The 15,353-nt window shown below is 51.5% G+C and overlaps 1 protein-coding gene across 1 annotated transcript in view; it reads right to left on the bottom strand.

The window, feature by feature from the left end:
• Positions 1–10,971, bottom strand: part of ASTL (astacin like metalloendopeptidase) — a 16,183-nt gene extending 5,212 nt beyond the window's left edge. Inside the window, exons 1-8 of the mRNA XM_017524137.2 lie at positions 10,917–10,971; positions 10,120–10,245; positions 7,896–7,957; positions 6,546–6,639; positions 5,719–5,836; positions 4,914–5,095; positions 2,441–2,522; positions 2,204–2,358 (exon numbers count right to left, since the gene is read on the bottom strand). Coding sequence (XP_017379626.1) covers positions 2,204–2,358; positions 2,441–2,522; positions 4,914–5,095; positions 5,719–5,836; positions 6,546–6,639; positions 7,896–7,957; positions 10,120–10,245; positions 10,917–10,971 — 874 coding nt within the window. The remainder of the gene's footprint in view (positions 1–2,203; positions 2,359–2,440; positions 2,523–4,913; positions 5,096–5,718; positions 5,837–6,545; positions 6,640–7,895; positions 7,958–10,119; positions 10,246–10,916) is intronic.
• Between the last annotated feature and the right edge of the window lie 4,382 nt (positions 10,972–15,353).

Here is a 15,353-nt window from a genome sequence, read left to right as displayed (position 1 = left end):
TTGAGATAGGGTCTGGCTCTGTCACCCGACTGGTGTGCAGTGGCGTAATCTTGGCTCACTGCAATCTCTGCCTCCTAGGTTCAAGTGATTCTTATGCCTCAGCCTCCCTCCTGAGTAGGTGGGACCACAGGTGCATTATACCTGTGCTTATGCTATACCCCACTAATTTTTGTATTTTTTTTGTAGAGATGGGGTGTCTCACTATGTTGCCCAGGCTGGTCTTGAACTCCCAAGCTCAAGAAATCCACACACCTCAGCCTCCCAAAGTGTTGGAATTACAGGCATGAGCCATCACTCAGCTGATTTGTTCTTTTATTAATGTGTAGCTCTATGTATTTTGTATACAAATTATGTGTTGCGAAAAAAATATATTCGGGGCCAGGTGCAGTGGCTCACACCTGTAATCCCAGCACTTTGGGAGGCTGAGGCGGGTGGATCATCTGAGGTTATGAGTTCAAGACCCTCCTGGCCAACATGGTGAAACCCCGTCTCTACTAAAAATACAAAATTAGCTGGGCATGGTGTCACACACCTGTAATCCCAGCTACATGTGAGGCTGAGACAGGAGAATCATTTGAACCCAGGAGGCAGAGGTTGCAGTGAGCCAAGATCACACCGTTGCACTCCAGCCTGAGGAAAAAGTGAAACGGTCTCAAAAATAAAATAAAATAAATCTGCATTTGTAACCTGTACATTCACTTTCTTTTTGGTGCCTTTGGACAAAGTTATAGTTAATATAGTTTAATTTATGAATCTTCTAGTTTTACAACTAGTGTTGTATCTCATTTAAGGGATCCTTCCCTATCCCAAGGTCATGAAGATGTCTCACTGTTTTTTTTCCCTAAAAGTGTTAAAGTTTTTCCACTTACATGGGTGTCTTTTTTGCATCCAGAGTTATTTGCACACGACATAAGTTAGAAAGTTTTAAATAGATGCTAAATGCCTGTGAGACAAACAACTAAGTAACTTAACTGTCCTTCCCTAGTGATCATCAACGGCCCTTTATCAGGACTCTGCTTCTGAATGGGATCTGTTTCTGAATCTGTTTCTGTTCTAAGGGGCAACTGTCTAGCCTTGCTCCAGTGCTATAGATTTATGTAAAGGCAGTTAGTGAACCATACAACTAATATCTGCTAGACCAAGTCCTTGTTTTTTCTTCAGGGATGTCTTAGCTATTATTGACCTTTCGTGTTTTCATATAAAAACTTTAGAATCATCCTGTCAATTGGGAGGCCCAGGTGGGTGGATCACAAGGCCAGGAGTTCGAGACCAGCCTGACCAATACGGTGAAACCCCATCTCTACTAAAAATACAAAAAATTAGCTGGGCATGGTGGTGGGCACCTGTAGTCCCAACTACTCGGGAGGCTGAGGGAGGAGAATTGCTTGAACCGGGAGGCGGAGATTGCAGTGAGCCAAGATCATGCCACTGCACTCCAACCTGGGTGACAGAGTGAGACTCTGTCTCAAGAAAAAAAAAAAATCACTGTCAAGATCAAAATTGATATTTTGAGTCAGAATTTATAGGTTTTTTAGGAAGACTGAATTTTTATAACATTGCCCTCCTTTCAATAACTGATATATTTCTCTGTATTTAAGTATTCTTTGATGATTTTAATAAAGGTTTATTTTTCCTCAAAGATGTTTGATACAGCTATCAGATTTATTCCTTGGGACCTTTATGATTGCTATTATAATGGTATGCTTATTAACAATTGTGTTTTCTAACTGGGTGTACAGATTTTTTAATTGTATCTAACTTTTAATTAATTGTATCTAACTTTTCTAATTCTTATTAGTTTTAATAATTTGTTTATAGATTGTTGCATTCAATACAGTAATCATCTATTAGTGATTTTTTTGCTTCCTTTCCAATCCTTGGACCTTTAGTTTTCTGCACCACCTCAATGGCCAGGACCTCCACTGCCATACAATGTGGAGTAGATGGGACAACAGTGGGAAAACTTGTCTTTCAGCTGTAATGTTTTACCCTTCGCTTTCGCTGTATGTTTTTGGAAGATGTTTATTATCTGGGTTAAGCAAGTGAGCCCTATTCCTCTTTGGTTAGAGTTGAGTCATGAGTGTTAACTTTCCTCAAGTGCTTGTTCTGCATCATCGTGGCAAGCAGATGTCACCCTCTCTGACACCCTTAGAGCATAGAGGCCTTCTCCAGGTTTAAGTCACCCTCCTGCCACCCCACTCACCTCTCCCATGGGGGCCAGGGCCACTCGGGCTGCAGCCATAGAGCTTGAGGACCCGCGTGATGTCCGAGGCACTCAGGTTCCATCGCTGGCCGATGTGGACACTGGGGGCCCAAAGCGGTGTGATGGTGGGCAGCCCACGCCGGCTGAAGGCAAGCCTGGAACCCAGCAGGAGATCCCTGAGTCCAGACCACGACAGAGGCTGGGGGAAGCAGAGGGAGAAGAGGGCAGGGTCCTCACCTCCCGTAGTGCATCACAGAGGAGTAGTCATAAGGCGTCAGCATGTTGCTGCTCCGAGACTTGATGAAGTTGATTTCAAAGCCTCAAAACACAAAAATGATTTAGTGGCATACAAAGATGATGAGCAAGAAGGGGCAGGCAAGGGCTGAGAGTGTCTTCTGGGGGTTCATAACTCACCCAAGCTAAGGATGTGAACCCTCAGCTACCATGCTGCTTCTGGTACTGGCCCGGCTTGGCCTGGCTCTCCCCAGCCCTGGGAGGAGCCCCAACTTGTAGCAGTGGTGAGGTGGAGGCACAGAAACCCCATGGCTGGCCAACCATGACCTCCTAGCAGTTCTCTCCCCCATCCTTCCTCCTTGCATATTCACCCTGTACGGGGCTGGTCTCTGCATAACGCACAGCTACCACGGGTCACACACTGCTCAGGGTCTCAGATGCCCCTCCCACCCCAGATGAAGTGTCTGTTCCTTGACCCAGCTTTAAAAATCTGCCACACTGTCAACTGCAGTGGTGACACCCTAGTCCGCAGCCACAGGCCCGCTGTTCTTCCTGCCTCAGGCCACAACACTTCCCCAGATTTGGAGCCCATCCCCCCTTGCTCCGGTCCCCCAGGCCTGGGAAGGGCAAGGCTCTCTCCTGCCTTCAGAGGGAGACCCTGAAAGAAGCTTTACCCTCCATCTTTGCTCCCCCAATTCCCCCAAACCCAGCCAGCCACCCATACACCCCACCTCGGTCACAGCAGCTCTCTCTCTCCACGGAGCAGATCAGTGCTCCAGCACCTTCATACCCCGCCACCTGCCTGGCATGGCTGCCTCTTGAGCTCTTATTTCTTCCTTTTAAAAACTCATTAAAAATAATTTTAAATAATATATTCATTTGGTTCAAAAGTCAAACATTGAGATGTAATAGAAGTTTCCTACTCCATCCCCCCCAGTTCCCACCTCCCCACCCCACAGCAGTTAATTACTGTTATTAATGTGTCTGCCCTAGCAGAGTTTCTGTACATATTAACCTAATATACACATATATGTGATTTTTCCCATGAGGGAAACTGGGTGTTTTAGCCTGTTTTATCATTGGGAATAATTATTAGTGCTGTTTTCCAACTCAGGTTCTGCTTTTAATTCCCTCCTGCTTTCATTGAACTTGGGTTGACTTAATGCTTAATTTGTTCTTTTTACTGATACATAAGTCTCCACATTTTCCCTGAGCATTGCTTTAGCTGCGAATCATTGGTTTTTGGAGGGTCTTTCATGATTTTTGTTTTAGAATTGCTGTAATTCCTTTAACTCCAGAGCTGAAAGAAAGGTTTGTTTTTAGTTTTTAATTTCTAAGTAGGAGCAGCTTTTGATTTTGATGTACTAGTTTCTATTTTACATCATGATCAGAGTGTTTATATTAGTCTACTTTCAGAGTTGGAGTTTTTCATGGTATTTCATGATATATCATGAAATTATCAGGGTAAACTTTCACAACTGTTCCACGAACATTGAGAAAGATCACAGTCTTGGGTGCAGAGTCACTTGTCACCACCCCTGCTACTACCTCCCCAGTCTGGTATGATTCAATATCCATCCCCTTCCCTTGGTGAGGTGCTACCCATGTGCCCCAGACACCCCTTTCTCTGTGGCTCTGTGTGTGCTGGGAGCCACTGAGAAAGCAGTGTTTGGGGCCAGGAAGGTCCCTGGGCCCAGGCAGCTTCCCTGGCTGCCTCACCTGGCTAACAACAGTGAAAAGTCTCTTGCTGGAAGCCCTCCACCTGCAGAAGGGCTTCCAGCTCTAACCCCCAAGCCAGACTCCAGCCCATACCTCCTCTGCCCCTCCCTCATGGGGTTCTTCCTGTCTTCTGAACCAGCCACCTAGCCCACAGTGGGAGGGACCCCACCATCACCAGGATCTGATCCCCAGTGCCAAACAGCTGCTGCTCCCAGCACAGACCACAGCCCACCTGCCTCCCTCCAGCCTCCACTGTCCCCTGGCCACAGTCTGTGTTTCCTCTTCCTGCACACTGGCACCACTGGCTGATGTCCCAGCCCCATAGTGCTGCCCTCAGCCCATGGCCCAGCACCTGGCCTGTGTAGCCTGCTACCTTGGGGCTGAAGCCTTGGCTCAGCTTTCCTCAGCTGGCACACAGCCCTGGCCCATGATGGTGGCATCTGGCACATGAGACCACTGCTAGAGTACCCAATAAGCAGGTATCACGGGCCTGCCCCATACCCAGGGAGAGGACAGGTTCAGGGATGAAAATCAAGACAAAGCAGATGGTGATGCCCCAGCTCAGGCATAACTACAGGTGGGTGGAGGAAGGCCTGGGGCCCAGAGCAGCAACTGGACCACCTGCAGATCCCAGACAGAAGCGGGACCTCCACCTTCCCCACAGGAAGCAGGCAGGTGGTGGGGAGGATAGATGGTCTCATCCACGGGAGCTGTCCCCTCCCCAGCACCAGCCTGTCCTGCACATGGCCTGGCTTACCTGGGAGGATCTCATTCCAGTTGACATGGATATAGCGGTCCCGGTCAGCCCTCGCGTGCTCATGCCAGAAGCCCAGCACGTGCATGAGCTCATGAAGGACAATGCCCCGGCCCTTCTGGAGACAGGCAGGTGCCAGGGAGACCACCTGCATCCCTCCACTGCGCCCCACACTTGAGAAGCACCTGCAGGGCAATGAGAGCAGGGGGTGAGTGCCAGCCCAGATCCCCCCAGACACACAGACCTGGGCTCTCCATCCCCCAACACCACAAGGTAGACAAACACCCAACAGGCAGGCCCCACTCTGTGCTCTAGTCTCAGGTCCACCATTCTCCAAGCCCCTTTACTGCCTGGACTTCTGTGAAATGGGCATACTGGACCCCATTCACCAGCCTGGCTGCAGGGAGGCAGCAGGAACTGATATAAACTCGGAACAGCTCACTATGTGAGCACACCCTCCTGGTCAGCCCTGAGCCAAGGCTTTCACACACATTGCCTCAGGCCCCTGACAAGCTAGGAAGCAGATATTGATACCACTCCCATTCCCAGAGAGGGCAAAAGAGGCTCAGAAGTTAGGGGACTTGCCAGGACTCAATGACTTTGTAAATGAGGGTCTGGCACCATTCCCATCCCTTTCCCACTTTCCGCCCTAGAGGTCCAGCTTGCATTGGGGAGACCCCTCAGGGTGGGCAGGGGGACTGTGAGCCCTGGAGGATGGCCCAGAAGTAGATTTTAGACAATGGACAAGTTAATTCCAGGCTGTAACGCAGAAGCAAGCTGAGATACATGTCCTGGCCCCAGAACTTACCCATACATGGGGATGATGGAAACGAAGTCTCTCTGGCCCTGGTAGGTAACAAACCTGATGCACGTGGAATGTTCAAACTCTGCAAGCGCCTCCAGGATGACCTGGCGGCTGGGCTCACCTGAAAGACACTGCCTGGCTGAACCCCCAGAGCCCTGGTGTTCTTTGAGCTCTACATGGGGGTCTGGAAGCAGAGCTCTGAATTATCCCAAAATAGCATCAAGAAAGGGCAGCTGGCACAGCACAGTGGCTCATGTCTGTAATCCCAGCACTTTAGAAGGTGAGGTGGGCAGATCACAAGGTCAGGAGTTCGAGACCAGCCTGGCCTACATGGTAAAACTCCATCTCTACTAAAGATACAAAAAATTAACCAGGCATGGTGGCATGAGCCTGTAATCCCAGCTACTTGGGAGGCTGAGGGAGGAGAATCACTTGAACCTGGGAGGCAGAGGCTGTAGTCGGCCTAGATCACACATTTGCACTCCAGCCTGGGCAACAGGGCGAGACTCCGACTCAAAAAAAATAAAAATAAAAGGCAGCTTTTTTGTACTGCCGGGAATAAGCTGGGCCCCAGACAGACCCTGGCTGTGTGGCCTTGGGTTGGTCACTGTCCTCTCCACAGCCTGGTCTGAAGGGGAACCAGATCCCCCTATATATACTGTCCCATCAGCTCTTCCAGGATTTTAACCCTCCTGACTCAGGAGACCTTCAGGAATAAAAGGGCTTCTGTGGAGGGAATATGGAGGTATAAGCGGAAAAGGGAAGAAAAGAGCCAGCTGCATTAGGAAGAAGGAGCTGCAGCAAGGAGGGAGCCCGCCACGCTCACTCACTGTATTTGCTGGAGAGCAGGAAAGGGACCTCCACGACACCGCCACCACCCTTGGGCCACTTGCTGCTGGTTGCTGACAGCAGTCGGAAGGGACTCTGAGGAGAGAGCAGCAGCTCAACCTCTGGGAACAGAGGCCACACAAGCTTTGTGCTCCAAGGGTACCACACCCCAGGGCACCAGAACCCAAAGATCTGGGAGTCAGGACCTGTGTTCATGGGGATGGGGGACCATTAGAGATGGGACAGAGGTGTGAAAGGCAAGGGGGCCAGCTATGTGAACCTTGATGCACAAGACAGTCCCTTGGCCTATGACGGAAGAATTTCAATCTCAAGCAAAGAGATTAGTCCCTGAGCGTGATGGCTAGGAGGCCCAGCAGCCCAGGGTAGCCTGGATCAGAAAGGCTTAGGCTGGCAGCCCCACCCCAGCATGTGAACAGTGCCCCTTCCAGAGGGGAACAGCCACCAAGCTTCCCTGAATATGGGATGATGATAGGGACAGATCCTATTTGGAGTGAAGGCAAGGCAGCACCCTGGCCTGCTCTTCTCTGCTCTCCAGCAACCAGAGCCCTTCAGAGCCCAGGCTCCAGAGCACCCCGGTGTGCCTGCGCCATCAGCTGGAGGCGTTTTTTGATTCTGCTCCAGGTGGTCCCACACCACCTCCCCATGCACTCGCTGGATAACCCAGAGGGGCCTGCCCTGTCTCCAGAGTTCCCGGGCAGGCTTGGGCCAGTTTCTGGTTCTCCTGGAGGCTGTGCCATCAGTGGCATCTTCCAACAGGACAGTCTTGCCTTCCCCTGGGTCACTGTCCTACTCAGGAGCCTTCTACCATTCCCAGTCACCTAAAATACAGCGCTGCTGCCCTGGGCACAGTGTTCCCTTTTCCACCAGCAAGTCACCCCAATCCCCAGCAGCCTTCTCCCTTCAGACATGGGCCCTCGACCCCAGCCAAGATGGTCAGACTCCACAACAATCCTTGTTCCACCATCCCCAGGTCGCAACTGCTACCAGGCCCTTCATCCCCCACCAGCCACTCTGCCAGCCCTTGCTCATCTCCTCCTTGGTCCGAGCACCTCCCCCAGGCAGGGTACCAAGCTGGGTCAAGTGCTCAAACCTCCTCCTTCAGGAAGCCCTCTCAGGCCAACTGTGCTAGCACTTTAGATACCAGTCTCCCTTAGCATTCAGGCTGGCTTATTCCTAACAGAAGAGTCGCTGACTTTGACAAAAAGGGGCCTTCATCAAGCTATGTATGCCCCTCACACATCAGGCCCCATGACACCCGAGGTGGGCACAGAGGGCCTCTGTTGCCAGCCGTGGGCTCATCCGCACCCACACACGTCCATGTGTGCACTCACTGGCCGGACAATGTCCCCCTCGATGAGAAAGCTGCTCTCTGGGGTTTCTTCCGGGATGAGCCCTGGGAAGGGAACGAAGGACATTTGTTGGCCCATGTCTCCCAGAACACTGACTCAAGGGACAGGCCAAGCAAATCCCTACTTAAGTCTATTCGTGTGTCTTTCCTGGTGGATTGTTACTTTTGTAAATTCTTAAATGGCCTGATGAAATTATAGGTCATTGGCTCTCCGAGCCTGGATATTTGAGAATGTCAGCCTGTGCGGGGTTGTCTGCAGGTGTGAGGGGGCCGGGAGACAAAGACAAAGGCATCTGAGGCTGGAGTCTGTCCTTCCCCTGACTGTGGAGCTAGAGGTTCCCTGAGCACTGAACCTGTGTGGCCTCGGGGAAGTGGCACAGCCAGAGTGTGCAAGGCTTCTCAGCCAGACTGCATCCTTCCCCTGCTCAAACACAGCCCATGGCTCCTACGACCTACGAAATCCAGTCCCTGCTGTCAGGAAGCAGCAGCCTCTTCCAGCCTGAGCCACGTTCCTCAGAACAGGCGCTGGGCTCTCCATTCACCTCATCCCCCATCTATTCCCCACCCACCTGTTATATTCAGACCCCTTGAGGTGGCAAATTCAAATTTGTTGCACCATCCGAGGCAGGCAAGTACTGACTCTCGCAAGCTCCTCTCCACTCTTAGCCTGCATCTGCTTCTCATTCTCTCCCTGAGCTGGGTCTCCCACAAGTGACTCAGAGGGAGTGAGGGAAGCAGGAAAGAAGAGAAGACAGGGAAGAATCCAGGTGCAGCCTCAGCCAGATCCCATGGGTGCTCTGGACCACAAATGGCACCTCTGACTTGTACCACCTTGAGGCAGGGGCCAGACTCCTGTCCCTGAGGAGTCACAGTGGGCCACCCTGGGCAAGTGAAGGAGTAGCCCCCAGGCATTTCTGGCTGAGGCAGCTCCCTTTGGCTTAGGGCCAGTCTTTGGTGGGTAGATACAGCTGTGTGGCATTAGCCATATTCACAGCGGCTACAGATGGGTAGCTGCTTCCCAGGGAAGAGCATTGGGCAAGGCACTGACAGCTGTTATGAGACAGCCTCGCCATAGGTGATAGGATAGGTGTTGGAGTCACTAGCATTTGGGAATTTTCTCCATGGCATCTGACGGTCAATGCCAGGGAAGAGTCATTGGTTCTGGTTACCTCCAGACCACTCATGGTGACCTAAGGGTGGGGCAGTGTCTGGGGCTCAAGGCTTAGCTAGTGTGGAGCCGTGTCAGCTCATGGAGGAAGAGGGAGGCAGATCTTACAGTACATCTGGAAGGATCTCACCCACCCTTAGGGCAGGGTTGCCCCTCTTTCCCCAGTGCTTCAGCCCTCATGGTTCTAACATCTGAACTCCAGACTCCATTTCGACTGGCTTTGTTCAGGCTATTTATACACCCTCATACCTCAGCTGACATCCCCACATTCCCAGACAGCAAGACCCCAAATTTTTTGATTAAGATGAAGTCTCACTGTGTCACCCAGGCTGGAGTACAGTGGCACAATCTCAGCTTACTGCAAACTCCGCCCCCAGGGTTCAACTGATTCTCCTACCTCAGCCTCCCAAGTAACTGGGACTACAGACATGTACCACCGCGCCCGGTTAATTTTTATATTTTTAGCAGAGACAAGGTTTCACCATATTGACCAGCGGATCCTGACCTCTTGATCCACCCAAGGTGGGCTCCCAAAATGCTGGGATTACAGGTGTGAGCCACTGCGCCTGGCTGCTTCAGACTTCTTAACCACACCTGCAAACAGTCCTGCACAGGGTGGCTGATGTTCTCAAACATCAACTAATCGCTTAGCTCCACACCCAGGCTCAGAGAGCCAACGACCTCTACTTTTATCAGGCCATTTAAGAACTTAGTTTTTCTTATAAAAGTAACAATCCACTAGGAAAGATACAAAAAGAAAAAGTAGACTTCAGCTATTGCCCACAGAATTTCCACCTACTCACACCTGTAGTCCCAGCTGCTTGGGAGGCCGAGGCAGGAGAATCACTTAAACCCAGGAGTTCAAGATCAGCCTGGGCAACATAGCAAAACTACCCAATGTCTTAAAAACCACTTAGAGCCCAAAGTAAGCCGGTCCATTTCCTCCCAGGTTCTCCATTTCTGAGTGTTCAGTGTGGTTTTCACACTACATAGACAATGTCACGCCTCTCCGGGCACTGAGAAGATGCAATGGCCTCACCTTGGTTAATGGAAGGAATGTCCTTATCCCAGGATGCCTGAGTTCCCTCAGGGGTGAGGCCATCTTGGAAGCTGGTACCACAGGCTCCCGGGCAGCTGGAGGCCAGAGGCACTCCTAGGATCATACCTGGTCCAGACAGACAGGGACATACATCCTGGAGCACCCACCGGTGAGACCAGACAGCAGGATATGGGGTGGTTGTAGGGGATCAGACTGCAAGACTCAGCCCCTAGTAGGCTCCAGCACAGAGCTGAGGAGCCTTCCTGGCCTCCTTGCTCAACCCCAACTGGTGCCAAAGTCTAGATGACCTCAGGGAAGGAGCTCCTCCCTTAGTGGGACCAAAAGGGCACATGTCCCATCTATGAGGTAAAGGAGGGACAGAAAGGAAAGAGGCAGGACAGACCTCAGGTTCTGACACCCATGGCAGAGGCAGGACCAGCCTCAGACCCCACTCTTTGACTCTCAGCCCAGACTCTTGGACAGTGGGCTCAGCCTGGATGACTCCTGGCCTAACCAGGCTGGAGCGGGGACTTTCAGTCTACCCCCACCACAAGACAAGTAGGTCTGGGGCACAACACCTGCTATCTTCTGCCAGGCAGGCCCTCTACTTCCAAGACCTTCAGGAGGCCTCCCTTTGGCTTCCAGAAGCTGACTTCTAGAACAATCCTGAAGAGCTCCATGCTCTGAGCCACTGAGCTCAGCTATAATCCCTGCAGGCTCCAGCCACAACCTTCTGGCCTCTTCCCAGCTTTCTCCAGGCTGGAGCCAGCAGCAGGAGGGCCAGGCAGCCAGCTTACCTGCCAAGGAGAGCAGACCCAACACCCAAGGCCAGAGACCCCCTACACCCTCCATGGTAGAGCCCTGCCGCCCCTTCAGCAAGCAAGACTAAGCCCCAGAAGGACACAGAAACCTAATTACAGAACCAGAACCACCACCCCCTCTAAAATAGCAGCTGCTCCAGCTCCCACCTAGCTCCCACCAACCACCTCCACCTGTAGCCCTGCCCAACCACCTCCACCTGCAGCCCCGCCCAACCACCTCCACCTGCAGCCCCGCCCAACCATCTCCACCTGCAGCCCCACCCCAATCAGCTCTACCTGCAGCCCTGCCCCAACCACCTCTATCTGCAGCCCTGCCCCAATCAGCTCCACCTGCAGCCCTGCCCCAACCACCTCTACCTGCAGCCCCTGCGACGCCTACCTATGGTTCCCACCCCAGCCCAGTCCCCTTCTTGACTGCAGTGGGTAAGACTGAGGGGCCCACTTGGGAGTGTGGCTCTTCTGAGGTTCCTTCCTGCCGCCAGGGGGCAGAGAAACATCGCAGAAAGTTGCTCCAGGCCCAGCTGAGGCCCCAGCCCTGGGATAGACCCATCCCTCCAGCGAGGAAGACACCCTTTCCTGCCCCTGCCTGTGCCTAGACATGGGGAAAGCTACCTGAGACCCCGAGGCACTCCCGGTGTATCTGTGGAAGGAGGGAAAGTTCACTGCACTTTCACAAGCTTTTATTTTAGTACACAGATAGAAAAGCGCACTATGATAAACGCAGGGCTCCAGGAAATTTCACAAACCGAACAGTGTGCAACTAGCACCCCAAAAAGCCTGCCATGTGGGAAAGGTGGAACCTCCAGATGCCCAGAGCCTCGCAGGAAGTCCACCTCCCTTATCCCACAGCAGCTGGCATGATCAGTCAGTATTTATCCCCATTTCATAGATTTGGAAATTTAAACTCCTTACATATATCCTCCCACCTCCGTACCCCTGCCTCAGAGCCAGGTCACTCAAGGCGCACTTGGACTGAAATCCCAGAGGTGGAGCATGTCAGCACTGGGCAGCATTTGGGGACATCCTCACAGCCACCCATGCCCAGTGAAGGGAAACCACAGAGCCAAGAACAGCAGCTATTGTCCATAAAGACCTCTCAGCAATCCAGAGCTTCTCAAAAGATAGGAATCAGAATCACAGGGAGACTGTGCTGGAGGCTGACACCCTGCTGCCAGGGCAGGGTATTGACAGATGTCAGGATGCACGTGATGGATATGCTAATTAGCCTGTTGTGGTCATCATTTCACAAGGTATGCGTATGTCAAAACATCACATTGTACACTTAAACATATGCTACTTTTATTCGTCAATTATGCTCAATAAAGCTAGAAAAAATAAGTAAAATAAAGAATAGGTCCCCTCAGAAAACCAAGAAGTACATGAGGCTGACCACTTAAGATGAGTGTTCAGTAAAAAAATTAAAGTAGGCCAGGCGTGGTGGCTCATGTCTCTAATCCCAGCACTTTGGGATGCCGAGGCAGGCAGATCACTTGAGGTCTAGAGTTTGAGACCAGCCTGTCCAATATGGTGAAACCCTGTCTCTACTAAAAATACAAAAATTAGTCAGAAATCCCATGAATCCAGGAGGCAGAGGTTGCAGTGAGCCAAGATCATGCCACTGCACTGCAGCCTGGGCAACAAAGTGAGACTCCATCTCAAAAAAAAAAAAAAAATTAAAATAATGGTAAGAAATAATCACCCTGCTTTGGGAGAGAAACAGGGTCTTTATTAGGACATGCAGTTGGTCTGAGGACGTTTTGCTGAGCAAAACAAACCAGTCACAAAAAGACAAACCCTGCATGATTCTACCTCCAAGAGGTGTCTAGAATATCCCAATGCACAGAGTCGGAAAGTGGAGCACAGCTTACCAGGGACTGGGGAGTGGGGAGGGGGAGTTATTGTTTAATAATAGGTATAATATTTCGGGTTCATCTGTTACACAACGATGTGAATACACTTTCTACTGCTACACACTTGGTTATGGTAAAGATGATCAATTTTATATTGCATTTTTTACCACGATTAAAAGTTTAAAAATTTAATAAAAAAAAAAGGAGGGAAAGAGAAAGAAAGAGGACAGTTTGCTGGATGACAAGCTATTGGGTGGGGTGGGATAGGGTAGGGCCAAGGGTAGGGTGGGCAGAGGCCACCAGTCCAGCTGGTGAGATGAGGCTGTGTGGTATGAAGTCCCCTATGACTTAGAGCCCCAAGCTGGGCATGAGGGTATAAGCTGGTCCCAACAGATACCCGCTCAAGTCCTAAGGAAATCGGAATAGCAGCTCCTGCTCTGCCCAGTTTACACCGGAGTGGCTCACCCCACCCTCAGAGAGCAGAGGGAAGAAAGATCACTCTTCATTCGGCCTCACAGAGTGAGCGCCCACCTATGCTGGGCTCCAGGCACAGGGCTAAGAGGACCCCAGGCCCAGCCGTCGTTAAGTGTCCATCCTGGTCCAGATGCACACCTCGAACCTGCACACCTGCATGTCAGATCAACCTCACTCCTAGGGCCATAGTTAGCTAACATTTTCTGACCACCTACTATGTGCAAGCAATACACGAATTGACTTGTGTAAGTCTACAACCTGAGAGGTAGGGCTAACAGCAAAACTCCATTTTACAGACAAGAAAACTGTATACAGCAAGATTAAGCAAAACCAGCCGCCGTACTGTCAAACTATGCTGACCACTGCCCCAGGTGTATGCCCTCCCAGGCATACAGAATGTCATAATACAGCAGTTCTCAACCTTTGTGGCACCAGGAAACAGTTTTCTTTTGTTTGTTTGAGACCAAGTTTCACTCATGGCACCCAGGTTAGAGTGCAATGGTGTGATGTAGGCTCACTCTAACCTCTGCCTCCTGGGTTCAAGCAATTCCCTGCCTCAGACTCCCAAGTAGCTGGGATTATAGGACACCCGCCACCATGCTTGGCTAATTTTTGTGTTTTTAGTAGAGACAGGGTTTCGACATGTTGGTCAGGCTGGTCTCGAACTCCTGACCTCAGGTAATCCACCCACTCAAGGCCTCCTAAAGTGCTGGGATTACAGGTAAGAGTCACCGTGCCTAGCCCAGGGACCAGTTTTGTGGAAGACAATTTTTCCATGGACCAGGGGTGAGGGGGCTGGTTTCTAGATAATTCAAGCGCATTACATTTATTGTGTACTTTATTTCTATTATTACATTGTAATCTATAACGAAATTATTATAGAACTCATCATAATGTAGAATCAGTGGGAGCCTAGAGCTTGTTTTCCTGCAACTAGACGGTCCCTTCTGGGAGTGATGGGAGACAGTGACAGATTATGTTAATTTCATAAGGAGCATGCATCTTAGATCCCTCAAATGCAGTTCACAACAGGTTCAAGCTCCTATGAGAATCTAATGCCGCTGCTGATCTGATAGGAAGTGGAACTCAGGCAGTAATGCAAACGATGGGGCACGTGGAGAGCAGCTGTAATACTGATGCAGCTGCTCACCTCCTACTGTGCAGCCCAATTCCTAACAGGGATCTGCCCATGGCCTGGGGGCCTCTGCCGTAGAGGTAAACTGTTCAGAGGCAACCCTTGTCTGGATGACACTCCGAATGGCTGAGTGTCCCAGTGAGCCTGAAGCAGGACTGGCTCCCGCACAACCATCTCCAAAGGCGTCAGCACCCCTGCTCTCAGGCAGATCACAGCACCCACTTCCGGCAGTCTCGGCATGCACCCCTTGGCTTCTGGCATGGGTGGAGCCCTCGTCTCAGGTCTCCGCAGACACCTTAGTCCTATGCTGGGCCCGTAACTGGAAGTTCAACCAAGATGTGCTAGTTAAGTGGGTGTGCAGAGCAATGAATCCCATCCCTAGTGACAGGTCCTGTACCAGACATGGGGCCACATGCCTGGAACAGGGGCCACTGTGAGCCCCTGCCGCCCAGGGTGTGGGAGAAGAATAGGGAGGCTGCGGGGCCTTGCTGTGAGGAGGCAGAGGCCCACAAGGCCTGGGAAGTGCCTCTTGTGTGGGAGTGCACACACGCTCCCACAGGAACACCACGCACAACACACATGTGTGCACAGGCCAAGACCACCCACGCTCACAGGACCACACCCTCAGGTACACATTCACATCCTTCCACGTTCTGAAAAAGAAGCGGGGTCTGATCAGGGCAGCACTGGGCCCGGCTTTGAGTCACAGACAGGAGCCAGCCTCTCAGAAACGACCCTGTTCAGCTCCGGAGCGAGGACCCTGTCTGGGAAAGGACACCAGCCCAGGGTAGAAGAACCAGGGCTAGCAGGGCAGCCTCTGCGGGAGGGTCAGACCTGCCCCTTCCGGTCACCAGCCCTTCTGCCCATCCACTTCCCAAACCGCGCAGGCACAAGGAAAGGTGAGGTCCAAGAAGGTTCCTGGGCATCAGATGAGACCAGACGCTTGGGGGACTG

Source organism: Cebus imitator, unplaced genomic scaffold (genome assembly GCF_001604975.1).
Source record: "Cebus imitator isolate Cc_AM_T3 unplaced genomic scaffold, Cebus_imitator-1.0 Scaffold31, whole genome shotgun sequence".
In the NCBI taxonomy this organism is placed as follows: domain Eukaryota; kingdom Metazoa; phylum Chordata; class Mammalia; order Primates; family Cebidae; genus Cebus; species Cebus imitator.
The sequence above is the reverse complement of the archived record's forward strand: the minus strand, read 5'-3'. Positions and strand labels throughout refer to the sequence as shown.